We start from the raw sequence: 27,234 nt of genomic DNA on the forward strand, positions 1-27,234 counted from the left end.
GAAAAAGCCTCCTTCTGTCTTTTCTTGCAATTCATTAATGTTTTGGCTGCCCTGAGCAAACGCTGCCTGGTGTTCTAACGGTCTCTTCCTCTGTGGTCGGACAAACTGTTTGCTTTTCACATGCAGTCTCCAGTCAGCACAATCTCCATGGGTTACTTTGTCTTCTACATGTCTCTGTGTGTCTCCACGTCTTTACAGTCACATATTGAGCCACATGATGATCAATTACCAACAAATTAGCCAAAATATCGTACCACATCCTTTCATGGTGTGATTTTTTTTCATGGCATTTAGTGTACAATGATATACATTTTAGGAGAAGTACATCACTCAGAGAGACACAAATGAATGAGGAGAGGAGTAAAACAGAACTATAACTGGATATTTATAATATTCAAAACGGCCTATTTATATTAGATAAACAGAATTTGTTTAGAATACTACTGCAACTACTGTGTTTTTTCTCTGTGTGCATTTTAAATAATTACAGGATAAACTGCAACAAATTACGGTAACACTTCATTTTACAGGTCCGCAAATTTCATGGTGATAATTAGCAAGTAACCTATTGGAAATTTACCTCAAAATTTATCGAAAATTACTATTATTATTATAAACATTATTTAATAATTATATTCCGCTATAGCTGGTAATTTATTTGATACATTTCCAGGAAAATAATACAAAGTGAATTGATATGCTTTATTTCCATGTCTACTGATAAATAGATAATAAATGGGAAATAACTTCTCTGAATTTTCTTAAAAAATCTCCCTGAATCATGACATTAGCTACCAGATTACATCTAGACAATAAGTCACACAATGGTGGCCGATGAAGAGCAATGCACAGCCGCTTCTCAAGCCTAAGGGCCCTATTTTAACTATTAAATGCTATTTTAGCATATCATTATTAAATCATGTTTATAGTAAAGTCATTTTCGATAAATTTTGAGGTAAATATTGGGGTAATTTGGCAGCAATTCCAAAGACATTTCAAATGGATTATTTGCTAATTATCACCTAATTACCGGGAAATTTGCGGACCTGTAAAATGAAGTGTTATAACTGGTGACAAATATGTGTATTAGAATTCATCAAGGTATTCAGCCGATGAACTTAATGTCAGTGTTTCTCCCATTTTGCCTCAGAGTGTGTGGTACAGGTCCATGTAAAGGGGACTCACAAGAGGCACATTCATCAAACTAGAAGGGCACTCAGAGAACGTAGACCTCCACCAAGGCCATTTCCACAAGGGAAAAATAATGTGTATCCGCTCCATAGTTTAATAGGTTCTTCCTTGGCCCGTGCTACACCCTCCCACCAAGTTTCACGAAAATCGGGCCGGTAGTTTTCCTGTATTCCTGCTGACAAACAGACCAATAAACCCAACAAAACGGAAACATAACCTTCTTGGCGGAGATAAAAATGGTCAGAATATATGTAGTAGAGGCTGATATTAATATGATTTAATCCCTGGCGGTGAAGCTCCAAAAACACATCCTACATTTCCCATAATGCAACCAACCGTATAATTTTGTTAGACTCTCTCTGCCTGGTAGCAAGACTCGGTCCAAACAGAGTATATGGCTGGACCGTGTATGGTCAGTCTCTGAATTTGTGGCTAAATGGTTACACTAATAGTCAGTGGTCATGTCTATATTGTTAAATCTAGCGGCACATGACCATCAGGTCCCAGCGAGGACACTAGGGGACGTGCTGCTCCACTCAACCAAAGAGTATAGAAGCAAAGGGACGAAACTCTGGTGTTTTTTGGACTGTAAACGCTTATTGTATTTATAATATTTTATTGTTCAGCCATTTTGGTAGAATATGATGATAGAATAGAAATAATTTTGTTTAAAATTTGTACGGCACTTTTTAGGCGGACGTTTAACGGACGTCCGGTGGTCGCTTTCAGTCCAAAATGGCGGAAGCGTAGCTTTGCTGCTGGGCGCTGATGTTGCAATGGAACGAACAATTGACTTTCACTTCTTGGCAATAAACGTTCTTTGACTCAACTGGTTGTTCAAGCAGTGGCGTACCCGATCATGGAAAGCACCTGATTGGTCCCTGGTTCTCTGCTAGCCGTTGCAAACTGGAAACAACATGGCGGCCTGATTAACTTTCTGTTATTCCATCTAAACAATCCAACAAAATCTATGTCTGAAAACATTTTAAGCTAGAAATAGGCTACGCCATTGCTGACTCTCGTTTCATTTTAGAACTAGATCGCCTAGTTTGACAGCTTGGGTCCAATTTTCGTTAGCTGGACGAGTCACGCTGAACCTGCTGATTTGCATAAAGGACTGTTCTCCGCCTATTCATTTTAAAATCACAATGGTCAATGAGGAAACTCTGCTTTTGTAGGGCTGGCCCTCTGCGGTCCAGCCAAAACACGTTACAAGATTCGTTAAAACCTCATTATTTATTCAACAATACATTTCCATCTGTGCTTTATTCATATTCATTTGAATAGTAAAACACTTCCTGCTTTAGTAGAGTGTAATTTGATTGAACTCTGCTCTTCTCTGTCCTGACTCATGGGGATTAGTTCTGTTCCAATGGTTGTACAGTTGGATATTTATAGCTGATTAAATTATGTGGACTAACACTAACCAACAGCCCGTGTGTGTGTGTGTGAGTGTGTGTGTGTGTGAGTGTGTGTGTGCGCTGTGACAGTAAGGCCCAGTAAGATGGTACAGCACGTCGAGTCATGCAGGAACACACACAAACATGATTTGGTCATGCTGGTTTCAGACGTCTGTGTCGTAATTTAATTTGAGAGAATCTGTAAGTCCATACAAGCACACACACACACACACAGACACACGCACGCACACAAAGACACACAAACACACACAGCTATGAGTTCTCAGGGGGATTGTCAGTGCCATCCAATCCTCTTACAGCACAGACCAGACACACACACACACACACACACACACACACAGATAAGAGAAGGATATACTTCAGTTACATATAGGTCAAGTCCTACAACGAGTGTATGTGTGTTTGTGTTTGTGTTTGTGTGTGTGTGTGTGTGTGTGTGTGTGTGTGTGTGTGTGTGTGTGTGTGTGTGTGTGTGTGCGTGTGTGTGTGTGTGTGTGTGAAGTTTGAAGTTTGCTTGCGTTAGCCTTGGAGAACCATATATTATATAGTTCCTTGTCACCAGTGGATGAGCATGTGTGTGATTGTTTTACCCCATGTGTTTTTCTTACCATCCTTTCAGACAGCCAAGTGTTCTACTACCGCTGAACACACTTTTTTGTTCAATGTTTTAATGGAAACTTCTACTTCCATCTAATCAATCACATGTTATATCTTGTTGTCTCATCTGTACGCAAATAGGAACTGTAAAAAATGACAAGTTGCGGTGTATTTCTTGACAAGCTCTCTGGCTATAGCAGAGGTTGCCAGATATGCACAGTTGTTTTGGTACCTGGCTCGTTGCTATGTGACGTGCGTTGAAGCGTTTGGACTATTAATATAATTCATTAACATACAAAACATACAATTTATTGGCTCTCTTCGAAGCCACCAGACTCCAGTCAGACAACGGTCATTTTACCTCGCTGATCATCGAAAACACACTTCATTCATTCAAACTGGACAGAAACATAATAAAACTCATCAAAACCGTCTTTTGTTAGTCGTTCCACTGTTTCAACAATCACTGTTTGAAAGCCAGACAGAATACATAACAGATATTAAAAAAAAGTAGTTACCACCGTAGCATTCTCACTGTTTACTAACCCTGCTTCTGGTGGCGGCCAGCGAGTCCGTGACATCGAACGTGACACACCAGAAAAAAATTAAAAATAGAAAGACCTACTCGTCTACTGGCAATTGGAAAGCAGTCTATCGGCTATTTTTAAGCAGGCTTTCCCGTGTTTTAAAGGTCTCATATTATAAAAAAGTGTTTTTTTCATGTTTTTTTTATTATAAAGCAGGCTTAAGTTCCAAATAAATACTGTGAAAGTATCGAAACGCTCAATCCACAGGGAAATACACACAGCCCGTATTCAGAAACTCTGCATTTGAAACAAGTGGTCAGGATTTCTGTCCATTTGTGATGTCACAAATATACAATATTTAGACCCTTGACACAATTTGAAACGTAAACATTCTAAATGTGTCCCAGTTTATTCCTGGTTGCAGTGTATGTGAATGTCATCAGCTGACAGGAAGTACACATGGACCCAAACTGTTGCCTAGCAACGCAATTCTGTTGCAATTCCCTCAAAATGCGCTAAAACGGAGCGTTTAAGACGGACAGTAAATACAGGTATATTCAGGCAGACAGTATGAGGAAAATAAAGGGTTTTTTTTTACATTACAGCATGTAAACATGTTCTAGTAGAAACACAAAATACAAGTATGAACCTGAAAATGAGCACAATATGGGAACTTTAAAAACCTGTATTTACACACTTATTTTGGTGGGAAAAGGGTATTACAGTGTTTCTCTGTATATTCAGTATTAACCAGTAGTAGCTACATGTTGGATGTTCAGTGAAACACAGAACACCCACAGTACACAGAGCTATACGGATCATGCACCAGAGACAATGCGTGCCCTGGTGCACACGCATTTGTCAGAATCGCCACCCACGGGTGTGTGTGTTTTGACCAACAACATAGTGATCACCTGGTCAGTTCACAGTGACACCGTTTAGTGACTACAGACCCACTTTCCAAAAGGCCAGTGACCGAGTGAAACTCCGAGCATCCTCCAGACTGACAACAGCTGTTACACATCTATATCATAGACTGTATATGAAGAATGAGGACATGACATGACAGATCCCCAAAAGTGAAGCCAATGTATGGCTGCAGTATGGATCATAAACCCCTCCATGCTAGCAGATGGAACATGGGCCACACTAAAAAATCTAAGTGCACGTCAAATATTTTTTTTTCCCAAGGATGGTCTCTGTCATTTTAGGTAGTTCTGATCAGGTGTTCATTTTTCTGAAAAGTTTGGTTTTAATTTGTTAGCAGTTTAAAACTGAATATTGAGAGGAACAAGTTAGCTTTCTGTCAGTGTCTGGTCAATTAGAAATATTGAGGGGGGGGGAGCAAATTCTTATGATAGTCTAGTGTCCTGTCCAGGGTGTACCCCGCCTTCGCCTAATGTCAGCTGGGATCGGCTCCAGTCCCCCTGGGACCCTCAGTATGATAAGCGGTTTAATGGATGGATGGAGGGGGGAATAATTCACATATTGTTTGTGGGTATGAACCCCACCCCACAGCGATTAGCACCTGTACAGCACATTACCCCCCACATTGCCAAGCAGCTGAAATATAGAGTGATATTGTGGTTTTAGCTGATGTGTGTCGCCTCACTAGTTTTGACCAATGCTCGTTCATGTCTATGTAGAGCGAGCACAAGCGCGAGCAACAAGACGCTGACTTTCGTTGACTTAACGGCTAAAGGTGTCGCTGTTAACAAGCAATTTCTGATTCTTACATAGAGTCCCTTTAAATAGAGCACTATTTCAATTGTAAAATTTAAGATACTGATTATTGTTGAGAATGCAAAGTATCAGCTGCCACAATCCAAAAACACTAGCATGAACCTTCAGAAAGCCAAAACAGTGAAAACTGTGTCTGAATTTCACCTCTTTCTCTACCCACAGAAACTGCTGGAGAGCTGGAGACGGACCCACTCAGCCCAATGGAGGAGAGAGAGGAGAAGGCGAGGGGCATCATTGGACAAGAGCAAGAAGATGAGGGCAAGTGCCAAGGACAACCAGCCAGCATGAACACCCAGATTCCCATGACAGAAAAACAGGAGAACTTTGTGGAGGTTTGTACAGAGACGTCGGAGAAGGGGAAGGAGAAGGGAATGGCGGATAGAGAAATGAAGAAAGAGATGGAGATGGAGGTGGAGATGGAGGTGGAGATGGAGCTGGAGGCAGAAGTGAAGGTGGAGCTGCGCCAGACTGTGCCAGGCCTGCAGATGAGCTTCATCCGAGGCACTGACCTGTTTGGCTACGTGGGCATCGAGGCGGTGCTGGACCAGATGAGGCGCAAGACCATGAAGGCCGGCCTTGAGTTCAACATCATGGTGGTTGGTGAGTTACATCATAATTGTACTAAGCACACTAAACTGATGACAGGTGCACATACTACACTACAATTCTACAATTTCTACAATTTAGCAGACGCTTTTGTCCAAAGCGACGTACATCTGAGAGTTCGTACAAGGATCTAGATAGGAGGGAACAACATGAGTAAGTGCCAACAACGGCCTCAATTCCAATTGTCCGTTGCGTGTGTGTGCAGAATGTTTTGAACATGAGCAGTAATCTTGCTGAAACACGTGAGCTACTAAAGTCCAGGGGTTTAGAAATGAATTCAAATGAATGAATGTATCTTTGATGTGAATAGGTGCCACATGCACATTTAAAGAGGTTACTTCCGCAAACAAAAGACACAAAAGGAGACGGAGGAGTAAATCACACCTATATGGGTGTTGACTCAGCAGAGATGACATAAATATTTGAAAGCTAATACAGAATTCCGGACAGCCTTACTGCATTATATTCCATTATATCTTTTTATTTTGAAATGTCACCTGCTGCCTGAATTTTGTGTTTTCCTTTAGATAAATAAAGACATTTACACCATAAATTGATGCAAAAGAGGCAAAAATTACTTCATACTAATTCATCAGAATGCAGGAAATGAAGTGTTTGATGCTCAAATTTTCCTAGTGGAAGCTTTTTACCTCTGGCGATTGCATTCACACTTCAAAAATCAGAAAAGTGGTGTTCATTTAAGAAGATTATCTTGCTGAACAAAACGTGTGGGTATCATAAACGTTTGTTCGCCACAGAGCTTATTTTCTGCAATAATCCAAAATCCAGTGGAGGGAACCAGGGCGTTGCTAACTACCTGGTTGGCCTACAAAAATATGTCTTCCCTGCACCACTCTGTCCTACATCTGCAATTACATGGGGTTTATTTTATTTATTTAACCTTAATTTATGCAGGTAATCTCATTGAGACGCTGGGTCTCATTCTCAAGAGGTTAGAAAATACAGTCTGTGTGCTGTTTGTTTGTGATGGTATGGGGGTTGCTGTGTCTCTTCCCCTTTGAGATAATATAGTTTGCGTTTCGTATTGGAAGAGGAAGTATGATTCTGTTAGGAGGAAGTGGTTTTGAGCGTTCGGGCTGTCTGCTCTTTCCTGCCACACACACACACACACAAGTAGAGATGATATGCTCATCCCCTGCCGTTTGATTGAAAACAGGAAGTTTCCCCTTGATAATTATTTCTAATCATGTATGCTACTTGTTTTTATGCCTTAGAGAGAAGGTCTCTTTATGTGGTTCTCGTAACCAATATCTAAATGATAGATTGAATTTAGAATATGTGAACATGAAAAGAGACAGCATGCAACATACGCCTGTTAAACTTGGAATGAACAATATGCCGTTTTAGTCAGTGAGTATAAAAAAATCAAAAAACACAAGCTTTATTTGAAGGCCAATGCCTGTTTAGTTTAAAATATGTGGACACACAAACAGACAACAGACATCCAAATGATATGTGTATGTGACTTGGAATAAACATCACAACACATTATTTAAAAAGAATACCACATGAAGACCCTCAGTCACATAAAGAGTATCTACACAGGGGCTTTAAGAACAACTACATACAACACTACGTATTGAGTCTCGCTGCCAACTATGAAATGAAATCCATTTTATCTGTGTCTTTATCAAATTGGGGGGTTTGGGTGAGTTGTAATGTTTCTCAGCCACTAATCCAACATCCAACGTTTTTATTGTTGTTTTCACATAACGAGACATGGCAGAAGTAAATAAAGCTAGAGATGTTCCCATTCCATTTTTTCCTTTCCGATACCTGAACTCGCATATCGGCCGATGCTACGTACCAATCCGATACCAGTGAGTTAAAAACAAAACTATATATCATTATTATTTTTTCTAACAGTTTAACGGTGTTGAAATTGACCACCCCTCAAAAATGAAAAGCCTTGCATATTGTACACGTTGACGTTTTACTGGTGGGGATTTTCCAGTGTAAAATATTGCAAAATTGCTGACATTTTGCTAGCTTTGGCTAATGTTACACTCTCCGCTAACACCTGCTCGATTGGTACTGCGCATATACTACGCATTATACTTTCATCATCAGCTCCCGTGAGTAGCTGGAAGTAGCTCAGTACTTAGATGAACTATTTGTGTGTCAGAGTGCCATTATTTTTTACAAACAGCCATGCGTAGCGTAAATGAGCTGATGACTGATATGATAACGTGATATTGGATCGGTCCATGTACTCACGAATTCTCCGATACCCGATCCAACATTTTAGACTGTATCAGACGCCTTTTTCCGATACTGGTGTCGTATCGGAACAACTCTAAATACAACCAGTCTTACACACACTTAAGAGAATGGTAACATCGTTGATTTCTATGTGTCTGCAGGTCAGAGTGGTTTGGGGAAGTCCACGCTGGTCAACACTCTGTTCAAGTCCAAAGTCAGCCGCAAGTCCTGCACGCCCAACTACGAGGAGAAGATCTCCAAAACAGTCAAACTGCATTCAGTCAGTCACGGTGAGTCCACACACACACACACACACACACAGGGAATGTGTTATGATTCCTGAGGCTGCCGAAGGCGTGACATGACCTCCTTGTCTGTCAATATCAATAAGTGGGTTTGTTCCTTTATGGCTTTATAGGACGATAGATGTGTGTGTGTGTGTGTGTGTGTGTGTGTGTGTGTGTGTGTGTGTGTGTGTGTGGGTGTGTGTGTGTTTGTGTGTGAGTTTCTGTACACGCTGTCTTCTTCTTTCTGCCACAACTGCTTACATTTGTTCAGGCCAGTGTGAAGAGGTTTTGACTGGTGATGTAATAGGAGGCAGCGCTCACATCCTACTTTCATATCACTTTTCATTTCACTTGTTGTCTCTTGACCGGGAACCACAGCTTTGGCTGTGACGGCTTCCAAAAAAAAACATTTTCTAGTTTGGAAAGGAGTTGCATATCTGTTCTCAGATGAATCCAGAATAAATGTATTTCACAGTGTGCATATCCCATCTGTACTACTGAGCCAATCAGAGGCAGAGTGGGGCGGGTCATGCCACCGCTATAGTAGGATTCATAATATCGCCTGTTTTCAGGTTGTCCATCCGTCCGTCCGTCCGTCCATCCATTCCATTCTCGTGAAAGTGATATCTCAGAAACGCCTGGAGGGAATTTCTTCAAATTTGTTACAAACATCCACTTGGACTCAAGGATGAACATTTTGGTGGTCAAAGGTCAAAGGTCACTTTGACCTCACAAATCACGTTTCTGGCCATTAGTCAAGAATTCATATGATAACTAGAATGGCACCCGGAGAGCGCAGACCTCCGCCAAGGTGCCTGACTTTAAAAACAGATCACAGCTGGCGGTACCGTGAGGTGGTCGGCTTGTTATTAACACGGTGTGTTTCCGTGTAACGTATCGGCGGATGCCTCTCTCATTCAGCAGCCTTGTTGTTATGTCTGTATAACGTTACACTACGTTGTCTCTCATCCCGTCAGCTACCACTTCTTTTCTGTCTCACCTTGGACGGCCAGCAGCTCCCGCACACACATCCACACATGTATCTCTCTGCTTGAAGAAGGAAGAAGGCGTGGTCATGCGTCATCAACGCGTCATCAGTCACACTGTGCATGTGTTATAGCCTTTGGTCTTAATGCTCAGGCTGACGGGAATTCTTAAAAAAAATCCTGAATACGGATCATGATCCGGATCACCACCAAAATCTAATGGATTGTTCATTGTGCCACACTCCACCCCTCCAAAAAAATTCATTCAAATCCATCGCAAAACTTTTGGAGTAATCCTGCTAACAGACAGACCAACAAACAAACAAACAAACCAACACCGGTGAAAACATATCTTCCTTGGCCCAAGGCCTTTGGTCTTGGCCGAGGTAATTATGGCAACTTCACACAAATGTCTAACAGGAAAAAATTCTAACATTTTGGACAGACATGGATGTAAACTGCTACTTGACTGGTGGACGGAGGCAAAAATTGTGTAATTCTAGTTTTGTTCAGTGGTGAATTCAGACCTCACTGTGGCCCACAGACAGAAGGTCAGAGGGGTCTCCAAAATCATTAGGAAGCACGCTGTGCAGGGAGCATGTTCATGAAATGAAGTGGTGTGATGAGCACATAAGGAAGTGAGGCTCACCTCCACTCCACGCTGTCAGAATGAAACTGGATCTTAGATCTGTGCTTCTCTTTAAATGTGTCCCAAGTGAACCAGAGCTGAACTTTAGCTCTTTATTACGGGCCAAACACTTCTGCTATATTCTGTCCAGTATATGGTTATTGTCATTAATGGGTTAGTAAATGCAATTATCCATTTCAGAGTCTTTACATTTAACACCACTGTTTCAGGGACAAACTGAGAGGCGTTTACAGTCTCATCACCTCTGGCTACCAGTTCTTGTATCTGTAAAAATCCTTAGGAAGGAAACTCCCCCGAAGCTTCAAATCTGGAGTTACACGTCTACAGTTACTGATTCCTCAACATTTCCCAAAACTCAGTCTGAGGCCATGCTGACATCACTGCCTATAAATCCGATTATGGGAAGTGAAAAGCAGTTGTGACCCTCCAGCAACTGTGAAGCCCATTAGAAACCTAGTAAAAGGTGTGTGTGTGTGTGTGTGTCACTCTCTCACTCCTGGCTGTACTGTCCCCCTGCATTGTGGGCAGGAACATCTGAGACTCCTAGGTGGTGCAGGTACACTGAAAAAAGTAATAGAATTCTTTCAAATGCCTGTCCCCAAACACATAACGAAGAACACAACAGATGAATAACAATCATAAAATGTGTAATTATTATACCCCCACGACAACGTAGTCGTGTCCGTCCTTCCATCCGTCCGTCCTTCCATCCGTTACACTTTTGTTTCCGGAGCAGAACTCAGAAACTATTTAACTTTGGAACTTTAAATGTGGTATGGAATTTAAAAAAAATATGTGCACCCTGGACTTGAGAAAGGTGAGCAAATAATAAGCCACATTGTGCTCAATAGACTAATTCCATTAGTTCCTAAAGGGCAAAACCTTTGGCCCTACTTTAGAAGGGGTCAAGCAGTGAGCGGGGGGGTATGTGAGCCATGCTCACTTTTGCCTTGTTTCATAACAAAACAATATTCTACCTAAATATTTGTTTAGGTTGGTACATTAAGATGTACCAATAACAACACAATAATCTTTATGTATGATGCCTGTCTGTGTGCAATGCTCTTACGGTTATTAAACATAGTTTAGAGCACTGGTTCCAAACCTTTTTTCCTTAAGGGATCATTGAGTAAACTGACAAGCCCTGACATAAGTGACATATGTAATGAATATTTCATATTATAGCCAATGCATAACAATAACAGTAGAAAGCAACTGATAAACTGTACATTTAACGTAACTAGTGAGCACAAAAATTACAGGAAGTTTGTGTAAAACAAGCGATTTGGATGAATTTTCAACAGGTTATTTCCTGTGAACATGGCATCAGAGATGAGTTTTCATGTTCATTTTTAGAACTTATGTATTTTTTATTTCATCAATCATACATAATTAATAGGCTCCTTTTTTTGGACAAATTCAGCGTGTGCCTCTCCCTGAGTCTTGGCCTTTATTCTGAATATACTGTAGCTTGTGTTCAGGTCTTCACCGTGTCCTCATCCTGTTTAATATCTTAAATAAGAAACCAAACTTTAAGAATAACTATTTCATTCAGTTTTCTTCACAGAAATGAATGAAATGCTGACATATAGGCCAACTGTATATTTTTGAAAAAGTTTGTCTTACATCTCTTAAAATCAAGAAGGCCTCGCGACCCCCCCATGAAGCTTGGGTGACCCCTAGTGGGGGTCGGGATCCAGTGGTTTAGAGAATGTCACATTTTTCCATTCTGGCAGTTTGTAAAAAATAATTACACGCAAATAGTCACCATCCAAGGTGCTTCAACTAAGTACTGAGTTAAGAATCTGAATACTTCTGTCATTTTTTTTTTTTTTCATAAACTAAAAATTCTACAATCCTGTTTTGGCTTTGTCATTATGGGATACTGAGTGTAGATTGACGAGGGTAAAAATTAATTGAAACGATTTCAGCACAAGGCTGCAACATAACAAAACCTGTACACAGTATAAACTCCACTCATTGTTCCAAATGTTCCAAATTGTCACTATGGCACACTGTACATATGTTGATAATGATGTAGGGTCTGAAATGAACTTTCTTCACTTCCTGCCACTGTGGCAGACAAGTATTTTTTTTGTCTGCCACTTTTGAAATCTCTGCGCTAAATGAAGGAATAACATTTAGATCATTCAATGTTTGATATATTTTACATTAAAAACATGATATACACGGTAAATTACAGTGTTCGAATTACACCGTAGCTTCTGAGGGAGCTCTATTTTTTGGGGGAGGGAGGTTACTGTACACGGTACTGTACTGTAATTGTCATCTGTAGTGGTTATTTGCATAAAAACACACAATCTAAATGATTATGATTATTTAAATATTTGCTTTGATTGAAGGTTTGAATGAAGTTAAACAGGTCATAATTCCCTCTTTAATATCTATTTTATATTGATGTGAAAACATCTCCCTCAAACAACTAGATTTATTCAAGTTTTTCGCCAAAAACTTAATTTTACGAGATTACATTTTTGAACACATCATGATAACGTTGTAATTTACTTTCACCCAATTGTCATTTTTCCTTAGCTGACTTTGAACGTCTCATAATAATAACTCAATGGCACCTCCGTTAACGTTAGTAGCTCTGTTATTTATCCAGTCAGGACTGTGCTGCCCACCGCCTGCTAACAGCTAACATTACTAACTCTCCTCCTGCTGATTTCAGCACGGATTTGTTGTTCACAGTGAAGCGTTATCAGGGAAAAATAGGGTGCGTCCCCTCAGGTTTAATAGCGTCATGCTTTTGATCGCTTTTTTTTTCTCTCAGCCGTGTCTCCAGTCCAAAACAAACTGAAACATGATACGGCGTGATACGCGTCATTGTGCAGCGTAACTGTGGGAAAGCATCAATAAGAGGAATTGATAGTCACAGAGGTATGAGATGCCAAGAAAGCAGACAACTACGGCTCTCTATTCCCATCACTAGCGTTTTCCCTGCCTGCCAAAGCTACGGGTGTCCTGATGATTTCACCAGCCACTGCCAACAATTTACCCACATTTGGCGGGTGTTAATTTCAGACCCTGTTATGATGACATGTACAGTCCATGAGTTAGCTTAAGTCGTATGATGGCTTAAAGCCCACTGTATGCAGAACTGGCGTACAGCAGCACTCATGTATTTTCTACATGAAACATTTTTTTTTCTTGTTAGTTTTTCTTATCTGGTTCAAGTTGTGCGAACCAGTGGTCCCAGTTGCTGTACTGGTCTGCTGACTGGCCCAAGCAGCCACAAAGTGTTACATTATTGCAGGCTAGTGAAAACCTTAACGATCAGGTTCCAGATGTGTGCTCTCATGCTTCCACCCCGGAGGAGATTCCTGTGTGCTTACTCAACAATGGTAATGGACTCAAATGATAGTCTTTACTCGGTTTTCCTCGAGCGTTCACACGCCGCCACACGCGTACACGTTTCATTGACCTGGTGGAGGGTATCACTTTGATCTCATCGTCACACCTTTGTCTCATTATGCTTACAAGGATTTACCATTTCCGTGGCCATGACTCAACTTTAAACCAGTCTCAGTGCTAAACCTGAATTCCAATCACAGACACACATCCTAGAATGGATTGGAAAGCACAACAGGTGTTTATATTAGGGACTTTTGGAGCTGGTGCTGCTAGCTACTTTCATTGGAAAAGAGTTGGCAACACTGGGCTGAGTTTTTCAGTTGGATAATTTTTTTTAAATCTAGTGTACTCGTGCTAGTTTCTCAAGATTACCAACCCGAGCTTTAAATAAAAGAGACAGGTTTTACCAGCTTTCTTTAAAATCAGTGTATGTAATATAGTGTCTCTGCTGTGTTTTTCATTGGAAACCTTTTTTTTTGTAAATTCCCTTTTAAAAGGGACTGTTTGTAACTTCTTACACGTATAAATCATTGCGGGTCAGTATCCCATGCGCGCTCGCGGTGTGGCTACGCTGTTCAGACCTCCAACACAAACTATACGTAAGCGCCAAAACCGCAAAGTTATATCTAGTGAAGCCCGTCTGTTAAACAGTGTCAACTCTTCCTGCTCCAGCCCCCCCCGACCACGGCCAGAAGACACAGGGGAGACCGTGGCTTTCCTCTGCCTGTTTGCCTTCACTCGCACACCGCACTCATTCTCACTCGCTCTCTCGCTCCACCTCACGTGCACGAGCGCAAACTACACACTGCAGAAGAGTTAGTTGAGCTCTGAGAATGTCTAGTGAATGTACAGTGGATGTTTGTGCAGAAATAACTGCTGCAGCTCCTCCAGACCAACAGAGGTTTCCCGTGTCTTGTTTCCTGCTGCTGAATGAATAGACGGGGCTCCGGAGCGAGTAACGCTATCGTCTCCGACCGGGGCTGCCGTGTCTCCCCTATTCCTTCTGACCGCCGTCGGGTGGCTGAAGCAGGAAAACACAGTATCAGCATTGATTCATGGAGAGACCTTCGTCTGGTCAGCTAACATTACTGCCAAGCAGCTGAAATATAGAGTAATATTGTGGTTTTGGCTGACGTGTGTTGCCTCACTAGTTTTGATCGATGCTCGTTAATGTCTATGTAGAGCGAGCACAAGCATGAGCAACAGGACGCTGAATTTTGTCGCTGTTAACAAACAATTTCTGGTTCTTACATAGATTCCCTTTAATGTTGTAAATTGTAACTACTGCACGTTTAACCCCCCCCCCTCCTCCTCTGTCCTTCTTTGTCTAGTGATCGAGGAGAAGGGGGTGAGGATGAAGCTGACGGTGGTCGACACTCCAGGATTTGGAGACCAGATCAACAACGAGAACTGGTGAGTGGTAGGAGGGTGGTGACGAGAATGGACAGCGGGATGGAGGCAGAGAAGGAGACGGTGCTTTACTTTCCTTTTTTGTCAAAATTTAAAAAGTTGTGGGCACCCTGGACTTGAGGAAGGTGAGCTAATAACAAGCTAGATTGTGCTCAATAAGGGCAAAACCTTTGGCCCTACACATCATGTGCGTTCTCTGAGAAGTCGAGAATATAGTTATGGTATTTTGAGGAAAAAGTCGTAATATTACCAGAATAAAGTCGTAATTTAATGACAATAAATTCATAATGTTTCAAGAAAAAAATCCAGCAGCCCTATAGTCTGCTGTGCATCGCGTTATTCAGACCGTCTGAGAGACACAGAATCCCCGTTTGGGACTCTGGTCACAGCGGCTTGCTCTTCATCCTAAGGTGGAGAACTGAAACTAACTGAAAACACTTCTGATCAGTCATAAATCTCACCGTTGTGTGGCTTTTTATTGACAACACTAATATTAACTTCATCACCTCCAATTAAGTGCAGCGCACAGCTGCTTCCCTCAGCTTCTCAGAGGGAAGCGTCCTGTAGTCTGGAGACAGTCCCAGTTCTCTCTAAGTGAGGGGGACTCAGAGGCAGCGACACAGAGCTACCTGTCTCATAATATTCTAATATTATGACTTAATTATTTTTTAACAGTGGCCCTAATACTCCATCGTAGTTGACAGACTAGAATTCCGCCTTTTGGTTTATCTTATTCTCTCGCTGATTTGCAGTTGTATTAGAGCAGCTTTTTTATCACAATTATTGCTAGGAACAATAGTATCCAGTAGTCGCTGGATATTGGTAGGGACATGTCCCTACTGTCCCTACCAAATTCTACGCCTTTGGTTCCTTCATTAGCATGAAAACACCCACTATAGACTCGATACACCGTCCTGCTGCCACAAATACTCACTACAACACTAATGTGTATTAATCCACTGCTGAAAATAATTAATAGGGTTATTAATATTATAAATATAAAAAAATATGAATATGCAGATTGTTGGTTTTGGTCATGGGATTGGTTAACAATAACAAAAATATAGAACTAGAATGGAATGGCACTCGGAGAGCGCAGACCTCCACCAAGGTGCCCGAGTACAATTGCCCCCCCCCCCCCCCCCCCCCCCCCCACACACACACCTCCTTCGTTCAGCTTGCGCCATCATCCACGTGTATTTTTGTTTATGTTGAGTCGTCGTTACTCTTTCCAACAATCACCAAGTGTGCTTTGGCCCAACTTAACTGTAATTTCACAGAGTTTAATGTGAAAAAACGCCGAATCTACAGTCCTCCCCGCTCTCTCTCTGTCTCTCTCTCTCTGAAGGAAAGAGGTGGGGTCATGCGTCATCAACGCCTCATCAGTTACACTGTGCGTGTGTTATACGCAGAGGTCTTAATGTTCTAGCTGATCGGAATCCTTAAAAAAATTCCTGAATCCGGATCATGATCCGGATCACCACCAAAATCGAATGGATTGTTCGTTGTGCCACACCCCACCCGTCCAAAAAATTTCATTCAAATCCATTGCGGACTTTTGGAGTAATCCTGCTAACAGACAAACAAACAAACAAACCAACAAACCAATGCTGGTGAAAACATAACCTCCTTCCTAGGCCTTTGGCCTTGGCGGAGGTAATAATGAAAATATTCCAGTCACTCAGCGTCTCTTCACTGCTGCTCCTCTTTCCAGCTGGGAGCCCATAGTGAAGCACGTCAACGAGCAGTATGAAAAATACCTGAGAGAGGAGCTGCATATAAACCGCAAGAGGAGAATACCAGACAGCCGAGTCCACTGCTGCATCTACTTCCTCCCTGCCACTGGACACAGGTCAGTACGCATTCACTGCTAGGTTTAGCATCACCCTTCTGCACTAACACAAGACTCAATGATTTTATTTCTTTCCAAAAAAAAAAGGCGTGTTTCACTTTATAGTCTCAGGCACATTATTACATGTTGAATTATAATTAGATCACAGCACTTAACGCATTCATGGGACTCGGTATTTTTTGTTTTGTTATGTACAGACAGATAAAATAGAAGACATTGGCTGGTGAGCTGTAGAGATCTTCAAATGGCTGAAATAATACCCAGATAAAAAGTTTGACAAGCTGTGTCCTGCCTGCCACGAACTTCACAATGCACGTCCTATTATCTGCTGCTTTAGCCTATAGTTCGGGTTTACTGCTCACCACCAGTGTTGTTAGTTGCTACAGCCACAAAATCCTAATTCAGTCAAAGAGAACAGAAATGGATTAATAGTCCAGAGCGGGGATTTAGCATAGAGTTTGCAGGGTTATCCAAGGTTGCCAGTGTGAAACGGGGCTAAAGTAATAGGAATTGTTTGAAATTCTAGAACGTAAACAGTAGTTACGTGTTACAACTGACATTTAACCCAGGGCTAGTAAAATGCAGTCTGAACCGTTTGTTTTGCTTGGGTTTCAACTTTTGATTATGATGGCGTCCACTTACTGCACTCTCTTACACTTTTACACTGTTACATTTTGTGCCATAGACCTCCGTTGTTGTCCAAACTAACCAGAGATCTGTCTCGATTTCCAGATTACGCCCCATCGATGTTGAGTTCATGAAGAGGTTGGGAAAGATAGTGAGCATCGTACCCGTCATCGCCAAAGCCGACACACTCACCATTGAGGAAAGACAGGAGTTCAAAGAGAGGGTGAGGGAACACGCATGCAAACACACGACTAAAGCTTGTTTTCTGTAGATCACTGACGTGTCCTCGACATGATGTTCTGAACAAAATCTACACTCCACCACCTGACACCATGCATGTGCTCAGCCCTCACATCTCCTGCCTTAACATATAACCTTCAGTGTAAACCAATCAACCTGACCTGTTTGACCTGTGTTTAACCTTTGACCCTTTGACAGATAAGGCAAGACTTAACAGCCAACGGGATTCGTGTTTACCCCCTGAAAGAGTACGATGATGATCCAGAGGAACGCGTCCTCAACGACAGGATCAGGGTAACGTCTCCACTCCTGTTATTTAGCCAAAGCTAGAATTGACTTTGTCTTATATTACTCTTTATTCTACTAGATATACAATAGATTGTGGGAAAGTTCATAAAAAATTAAAATCTTAAAGGTACTGTTTGTAACTTCTTACACTTACACTCGTATAAATTGGTGTCCCATGCGTGTTCGCGTGTGGCTACGCTGTTCCAACACAAACTACACGAAAGCACCAATAACAAAGTACAGTACTGTGTACAGTACCCTCCCTCCCCCCAAAATAGGGCTTCCCCAGAAGCTACGGTGTAATTCAAACACTGTAATTTCACTGTAATTCTACCACAGTGGCAGGAAGTGAAGAAAGTTCATTTCCGACCCTGGATGTGACAGTTGCATTGTAAAATGCAAGCCTTATATAAGCTAATCATGTTTTACTGTGCTGGGTATTACGTCTGCAATCATTTATTCGTAGTGTGATGATACTGTTGATCTCACATGTTATAATGAATGAATCGTTCTTCAAATGAGCCTAACTGAGACATGTTCATGTCGTGTGTCCAGGAAAGCATTCCCTTCGCTGTGGTGGGAACGGACAAGGAGCACCAGGTGAATGGAAACAAGGTGCTGGGACGCAAAACAAAGTGGGGAATCATTGAAGGTAAAGCATCAGTTTAACAATAACCTCGTTCTCACCTGGTATTACTGTATCATTTACATCCTGCAATTGCCACGGTGTACAGAGTGTGATCTAATTTTGGCAAAGCAGATGAATAGGTGTAGCAAAGGCTTGAATGACTATGACAGCTGCCTCTATCCACGACAACAATATGTAGTGATGGTATTTCTTCAAATGATATATACACTAAGGCGGTCCTCAACCTAAAAGAATTGTGAGTCAACTAACACTCAAATGATTTTGTCGACAAATCGATTAGTTGATTTAATCCAGTGGTTCTCAGACTATGGTATCATGGTGGTATGGTATGTACCACTGGTGGTACTAGTGCCTCCTCTAGTGGTACGCGGAGGAATCTCTATAATATAAAAAAAAAAATTAAAAAAATGAAATATAATTTAAAAACATATAATACTATCAAAACTACTACAATTACTACCACTACAATTGAAATACCTTAACCATGAAATCATTGAAATGAGATCTAAAGGACCCATATTGTAAAAAGTGAGATTTTCAGGTCTTTTATATTATAAAGCAGGTTTAAGTGCTATATAAATACTGGTAAACTATCAAAACGCTCAATATGCGGAGAAATACACACAGCCCGTATTCCATATAAAAAGACACATTTGGATTTATTATTTTGAAGGATATGTATTGTAATTGCAAGTGAAGTATTTATTATACCACATGGGAAATTTTGGTAAACAGAATGAAAACACCATCAGTTAAAGTAACAAGCAAGAGCAATAAAACATGATAATGTTATAATTAAAAAAAAAGTAATAAGTTGAACAAGTTAAAGAAAAAACAGCAAAACAGTAAGATGAGGACTGTATTACAGTGTGACACCACAGAGGATGCAAATTCACATCATCTTCATTGGGCATGGTAACATTTTATTCACTATTTTAATTGCTGCCAAATTGGATCATATTGTGATATTTAATTAGAAATACAGATACACAAATCTCCATTGTTGCCTACCCGTAAAACTGGTCCTATTATTCTTCCAATGAGTTTACTTCTATGTGAATGGCTGCTTTTGAAATGTAAAATAAATCTATTTTTCTTCTCTTTCTACAGTTGAAAATGTGGCACACTGTGAGTTTGCCAACCTGAGAGATCTACTGATCAGGTGAGTTTGACCGTGCTGTTCATCGTTAAAGAAATGGGATACGAGTCATTTGTGAGGACAAATCCAGTTTTTCCTCAGAGCTCATAAGGGAATCCTCATAAGACACAGCTTCTCCTAATTGTTGGAGCATTAAATTAATTTTAGTTACAATGTTTACAAAGATTACAATTAAAGAGTGCATTTTCCAACAATTTGAATGAACTGGCAAGTGGCCATATAGTGTCAATGGGATGATCCCTGATGACCTTATCAAAAGTAATGCTAGCCCTCCTCTGGACCACACGGCTAATCGTGGATTATCCCTTGCATAACGTCAAATCTATTATTCTCTATGTGCTGCAGTGTGAGGGAGATAATCCACTGATACAAAACACATTTTACAATGCACCTCCCATCTTTTGTTTTTACCGGGGAATATAGATTACAGTCGAGCAGTGTGGCCTGCACTGTGACTCCTGTTTCCCTGGATTGTCTTTAGTCTTTAGTTCTCTTTACTTTTATTCCAATCAAATTATAATTTGGTGGCAGAAAGGAGACTCTTGGTCCAGATTCAGGAGGAGCAAAGTGGGATTCAATCCCGGTCGTTGGACTGTGGACCCAGTATAGTTTGTGGATGGTCAAATGGCTTCGGAAACCTCTTCCCACCATACCTTTCAGGCGTGGGATTCGAAGGGGCCGCGTACGACCAAATTCACGCTGTGATTTGTCAGCTGTGTGGAGGTGAAAGAGGAGAGGTTTGAACTCCCTCTAGTTCTCTTTTTTCCATTCTTGAGATATTTCTGTTCACTTTCATGTGAACAACCGAGTGCAACACCATCAGCGTCTTCCAGAGAATGTCTGAAAATGTGTGCCATTATCCCCACTTTTAAACAATATTACATCTGCCCCCCTCAATGACGACACTTCCAACAAGGTCGGAGAACATGTCCTACAGAATACTCCTTTTGTAGTATAACCAGGCCCTTATGATTTCAAGGATACTCGAAGAAGGCTCATGACCGTGTTCCTTGGGGGATCTTGTGGGGGTTCCCGGCAGGAGTATGTTGAATGTATGAGTGCTGTTAGGCTCCGCCAGGCCTTGTTTTTCAGCAGCGACAGCAGTGGCCGGAGGCATTATGCTCTGGGATGTCCGTCTGTCTGTCCGTCCATCCAACCATCCATCCGGTCCATTCTTGTGAACGCGATACATCAGGAACAACTGGCGGGAATTTCTTCAATTTTGGCACAAACGTCCACTTAGACTCAAGGATGAACTGATTAGATTCTGGTGGTCAAAGGTCGCTGTGATCTCGCAAAAACACACTTGGCCATAAAACTCAAGAATTCATATGGTAATTAGGACAATTTCACACAAATGTCTAACAGGATAAAATGAAGCGATGACATTTTGGACAGACATGGATGTAAACTGCAGCTTGACCGGTGGGTGGAGGCGTACAACCCAAAAGTCGTAATTCTTGTTTGCAGATAACGTGGTTCTGCTGACCTCATAACTCCTCTATAGTGGTCTTAACGTCCGTTGCTAAGTTTGACATCAATACCACCATGATGTGAACACCCAGAGGTGTAGCAGCAGTGTCTAGGGATGTGTTCAGGCACGGTGTTGAGTGTTGGCCACCCAACACACAATCACATGTAGTTGCATGCTTCAAATGGAAGAAAATAGACTTGAAGCATAAAAATGCTATTTGGGACTCTTTAACGTGATAGCACATGTGAGACCTTTCTGTGGCCTGTGTAGACAGTTGTATTGATTAAAGTAGCATCGTATTGATTGTATGGCTCGGTTATTTTATTGTGATTGCTAGATCAAGCAGTTCCATATCAGAAATGTAAAATGTATCACTTCCTAAAGAAGCACCTCCTAGCCACCTGGTCCACCAGGACTGTCATGAATTGCATATTGGTCTGATTGATCAGATTAATGAAATGAGTAGCAAAATGAATATCAAGTTGTCAATCTCTCTGTTTGTGTTTTTTGTTTCTTTTGCAAAGGTCTCACTTGCAGGACCTGAAAGACGTGACGCATAACATCCACTACGAGACCTACCGTGTACGACGGCTCAACGAGAGCAACATGGACTTCAGTGAACTGGGACTATCTGCCTGTCCGCTGGAGAACGGAACTGCTGACAAATGCGAATCAGAAAGCCACCTCTGATCTCTCCACATCGGCCTCCTTCTTCCTGCACCTGCCAGAGGAATGCTGATTGATCCTCGTCCAATCAGAATCAGAGATGTGAAGAGAAAGCTATTTTTTTTTCTTTTTTTTTTTTTTTCCCCACGTAAAAAAAATGAGATGGAGAAATTGTTATTTTTTTTATCGTTTTTACATTCGAGAAATTATGTTTATGTTGAGTTTTTTACACAATACGTAAGAAATGCGTCAAATATGGATATATGTGAAACTAATGTGAGCTCATATATATTTACTGGAAGGATGGTGACACAAACTGGACAGGGAAGAGCAGGCAGCGCAATGAGAGGAAACAGAAGTCTCCCAATGGTGTCGAAGCATCTTGGCTATATCGGCTATATAAATTATACACTCTGTGGACAAAAGTATGTGGACAGTCAAGGCCTTATTCACCCGACATCAGTGTTGGACCTCACTGATGCTCTTGTGTCTGAATTAGTGATGGTAATTACGGCTTTTTGAAGGGAATCTTATGGCTCCGTTCCTTTCGGACAGCCGTTCAAAAGAATAGCTCAGTGTTCTTTTTTCTTTTTTTTTTCGGGGGTGGGGGCAGACATCCCGCTGATATCCCCAACGTAACATAATTTCATGTGTGGACTAGGTTTAGCAGCACCAAATTTCTCATATTATTCCGGACATAACGTCAATGATGTAAGCATTATACAAGGTGACGCCACACCTCTATCTCTCCAACTGTCTGTCTGCTTGTGTGTGTGTGTGTGTGTTTCTGCCTTCGTGCGGCGGCGCTTCCGCCTGTCTCCCGGCGCCGCAGATCTAAAGCAGGCAGTGAAATTTGGGCACGACGATCAAAAGAACGACTCTCAAGTACAATTCGGTCCCCTTCGCTCGTACCAAAGAGCCGTTCAAAAGATTCGGGTCGTTCGCGAACATCACGTCACCGGTATGAATGGGAACTAAATGGGGACTAAATCCTCGCAACTAGGTTCCAACATCTGGTGGAAAGACTGAAACCGGAAGAGTAGAGGCTGTCATAGCGGCACATTAATGCCCATGGTGGCAGCATCACATGACATTTGGGTGAAATGTCCATGTTCAGCAGTAGGCCGACATTGTGTCATTCTTGCTGAAGTCAAACGTGTTCAAATTTGATCCTGAGGAGGAAATTGAAGACCCAGCTGTTTATATGTTGAACATTTTTTTTTTGCACACACAAGTAAGATACTTCTTTTTATGAAGCTTGCACGCCACATTTAAGTGCCAAAACAAGAGAAAATTGCTCAATTTGTCCATTTGTCTGTGTATTTTAAAGAGTAACCACACCCAAAAGAATGTTTTGGAGTAATTGATTTCTATTTATTACTCAACACGGAGAGAATGCATCTAGTCATTATGTCATCAGTTGAGGACATAGTAATGCGCTAGTGGAAGTTCACAGTCTTGCTCAGTACTCCACCCAGTGGATCAATTGAGCAGAAGCAGTTCATTTTGAGATACTTGTGTCAACAAGAAAAACCTAATAGGCTGAGTCATTAGTAACACAAGTTATCTGCTCAGTATAAAATCAAATTGCTGAAGGTGTGGTCGTTGACTTTGCAAGATCGTGAGCGAGTCTCATTTTCATATTTCACCGTCAGCCCTGTGATAGTCTGGCGACCTGTCCAGGGTGTACCCCGCCTTCGCCCAATGTCAGCTGGGATCGGCTCCAGCCCGCCCCCACCCCCCCGACCCTCCAGCGACCCCTAACGTAATAAGCGGTTGCAGATGATGGATGGACTAAGCCAGATCAGGTTTAGGATAGGATAGTTGATGTGTGCTTTATAACTTACAGGTTTCTTTTATAATTAGTGGTGTTTTCCATTTATTATTTTTCTGTTTTTAGTGGATTTTATCCGGTTACCTTCTCAGAACTGCAGTCCTGTCACTATAGAGGAAACTTATTGGACTTCTTGGCATCTGACTTCCCCGGGTGGGCCTCTTTTTTTTGCGTTCATTATTCAATTAAAAAACAATGGGCATTAATAGAAATATTGTCAATATTTCCATTTCATTTCAACAATATTGCTAGATGGAATTCAGGGATAGATTGATTCATTTTTTTTTTCATTAAAATCTCGTGAGAGGCTGCTGCACCTGTTGCATTATGATCCTTATGCAAGATTTGTGGCTTTCTTGCTAAACCAATTAATGCACGTGATATGCTTTTCTAATTTAGCCAATAAAACACGAGACGTCCGTAAATGCACTTCTAACATCGTAAATCACACCGTGACAGCACCACGTGGAAGTCTGACGGTATAAAAACAGCATAGTTGAGAAGAAATCAAGATACTGGCAGCACTGATTTGTCGCTCATTTCTGAATCCAGTCCAAACCTTCCTGCCTAAACAGATCAGTAAGCCGACTATAAGACACTATACAAAATATTATAAGGATATTGTGGGTGAAAATGCAACAGTAATAATAATAATAAACCTCAGTGACCTCTGGGTGTTAGCAGGTAATGTTAACAAGCCTTCACAGATGTTGACAGAGGGACGTCATCTTTTGTACAGTTCATTGCATCTCGTCTCTCTGTGAAGGCTTTTCACCGTTCAGAAGAGGTAGAAATACTCCGCCTTTAGATGTGATCAGATGACAAGTCGTTGAAGTATTTGCCTTCCCACCTAACCCGCCACTCATCGGTTGCATTTTTTTAATATTCTCTGGAAGGGAGAATCCTGGTACGTACCCTTTTAAAGAGTAAGTTAAAACATTTCACAGCCCTCTCTGGTTGAGAGTTTGAAGTATGTCGAATCGCTTCACACCCTCCGGAGTACACTTATGGTGTGTTTAACGCCAAACGCACAGCGAACCTTTCCTGCGATGCGAGTCTGTGGGCACCAGGAGCTCTGTACAATAGTACCTCATATCTGTACAGAGACCGGACCAAACTCTGTGTAGAAATGTATGTGTATAAACCACAGAAACAACAGCGTCGCTGCCGTATTGATGCCTAGACGACTTTATGTTGAGTGTTGATGCAGCAGCTACAATGTTAGCATAGCCTTGAGCTGATCAATCCAAATTCCATTCAGAAAACAAGCATTTAAAGGTTATTTGTTTGTCGTCTTGCGGACAGACCCGACAAAATACGAATTCAGACTTTTTTTACAAATTAGCGTCATTACGTAGTTATTTCAGCACACTTTTGATCCAGTTATTGCAATTAAATCACAGCACAATCTGTTTATTTCGGGTCCACACCGCTGTAGTAAACCAGATACATTCAGCCGACGTGTGACTTGCTAGATACAGTGAATACATGCTCCTCCGGTAAATGCGAGGCGCTTTGGTGTGAACACAGCATACTACATCCCTGCAGTATGATGAGAAGTTAAACCTCTGGAGGTCAGCAGAAATACAATGTTCGGCTGTTGTTGAGTTGTTCTTCAAAGACAAAAATGTACCTTAGCGCCATCATCTGATCAGGTGTATAGTTGGGATGGTTTGACCCTTTCAATAAAAAAAGACCAATTACTCCACTTGGTCTTAGCAGTCTGGTCAGACTCCTGCAGTTATTCAGTGTTTTAGTGTAGCTGATTACACAATCACACACTCTGGGTATTATCATTTGTTTCTGGGGAGAAATACTTTTGCGCTGACCTTAACGGGTTGGACCTTGGTCGGTGGCCCTATACGCTTCAAACTATGACTCTCTAGGTAACCCTCTAGAGTCCGTTTTGGACGTATCAGGGACGGTGTGTCAGTTTCTGCTCGTTACATGCATAGTGTCTTTTCAAAATAAACTTCCAATGTTAGTTACTTAGTTTTTACTTAGTTAGTTTTTAGGTTTAACTTACTTAAATAACAAATTAATTGAGGGTCATAAATGGATGTCTTAGTGTGGAGGAAAAAGAGGCCAAATGGATAAAAAGTACAGATTTATCCACATTAGTGTGAGCATGGCCTTCATTATAACTTCTTTATCCAGCACTGACAGCTTTCACCTCCATAATGTTCAGCTCTAGTATACGAATAATTAATAATAATTGGACTTGTGCTCTATTGTATGTAATGGGCTCTTGTTTTCTGCCTACCATCATTAGTCCACAGAGAGTACAGAGTCACTAGCGTCGCCAGAAAAAGAAAATATGGGTGTGCACATGATCCAGACTAGGACTGAAATTCAGCCCTAGTCTAGCATGTGTGTGTAGGGTTGCCAACTTCTACGAGTAGTAGAACAACCCGTTCTCACACCCAGTCTTGTCAAATGCCACCGTTTGGTGAGCGCTCCTCGGCATCGGAAACCAACACACGGAGGCAACCCTTTAGCAACAGCACGTGATGAACCGGGCTTTCAACTAACTCCAGTGTAAACCCACCAGCGGTGTTATACTCGTATGATGTCAAAAATGGTCTACCAGCTACTCATGTGGTGGCAGGATTATTACTGTAGGATTTGAATTTGACACGATGGCTTTTAAATGTTAAAATGATTGTTAATGTGAAGATGGCGAGCTCTGCTGTCTTTCCGTGGATAAATGAAGATGAAATTGTGTTTTTTAGCGAAGAAGAGACTCCTTTCTGTAACTTAACTACACATAATCTTGAGTGAGAGTAGGCTCCAATTAGCATACACAGTGTGACACAATAGGCTTAGTATCATCTGATGCCGTCGCTACATCTTCCTTTTTTCAAAATAATAGCTCAACTAACTGGTATCCAAATTGTCAGTCCCCTCCCCCCACCCAGTCACAATTCACTTTGATTCTGATCACACGCAGCATGTCAGACATTCAGTGTTACTGTCCTCTTACCTCTCAGCTGCGCTCCGTAACCTGAACCTCTGTGTCAACCTCCCGCTCTTGTATTTTATACTCAGCATGTACTAACTGTTCCTGTATGATTATTGATTGATTTGTTTATTATAGTATTAATGATGCACATGTTATCACTGTTGATTTACAATTAAATACTTGTCACCTTCTCAGTCCAGTGTCTCTCAAGTCATTGTTATAAACTGACTGATGTAGGCCACCCTGCTGCCTTTCCCACACCTGCAGCACCTCTAACGCTTCGTCCACACTGGGAACGTCAGGAGTGCGTGGCGGCTGCGTGGCGGCTATTTATTGATGGATTAATATTTCATTTGTAAATTATATTTATAATGGTTCTTTTTATTGACCATTAAAATGTCAAATTATGCATTATTCTGTTATTAAGTCCATTTATTCATAGATTAACACATTCATTTGTAAACACAT

General features: G+C 41.4%; 1 protein-coding gene across 3 annotated transcripts in view; it reads left to right on the top strand.

The window, feature by feature from the left end:
* The window catches only part of sept12 (septin 12), an 88,664-nt gene extending 61,701 nt beyond the window's left edge, over positions 1-26,963 (top strand). For all 3 annotated transcript variants that reach the window (XM_037793071.1, XM_037793072.1, XM_037793073.1), the window contains 9 exons: positions 5,642-6,079; positions 8,470-8,598; positions 14,937-15,018; positions 16,730-16,867; positions 17,600-17,717; positions 17,933-18,028; positions 18,578-18,674; positions 19,782-19,833; positions 21,829-26,963. In XM_037793071.1, the coding sequence (XP_037648999.1) occupies positions 5,642-6,079; positions 8,470-8,598; positions 14,937-15,018; positions 16,730-16,867; positions 17,600-17,717; positions 17,933-18,028; positions 18,578-18,674; positions 19,782-19,833; positions 21,829-21,994 (1,316 nt within the window). In that variant the 3' untranslated portion in view covers positions 21,995-26,963. The remainder of the gene's footprint in view (positions 1-5,641; positions 6,080-8,469; positions 8,599-14,936; positions 15,019-16,729; positions 16,868-17,599; positions 17,718-17,932; positions 18,029-18,577; positions 18,675-19,781; positions 19,834-21,828) is intronic.
* Positions 26,964-27,234: the final 271 nt, after the last annotated feature.

Source organism: Sebastes umbrosus, chromosome 14 (genome assembly GCF_015220745.1).
Source record: "Sebastes umbrosus isolate fSebUmb1 chromosome 14, fSebUmb1.pri, whole genome shotgun sequence".
NCBI classification, from domain to species: Eukaryota; Metazoa; Chordata; class Actinopteri; order Perciformes; family Sebastidae; genus Sebastes; species Sebastes umbrosus.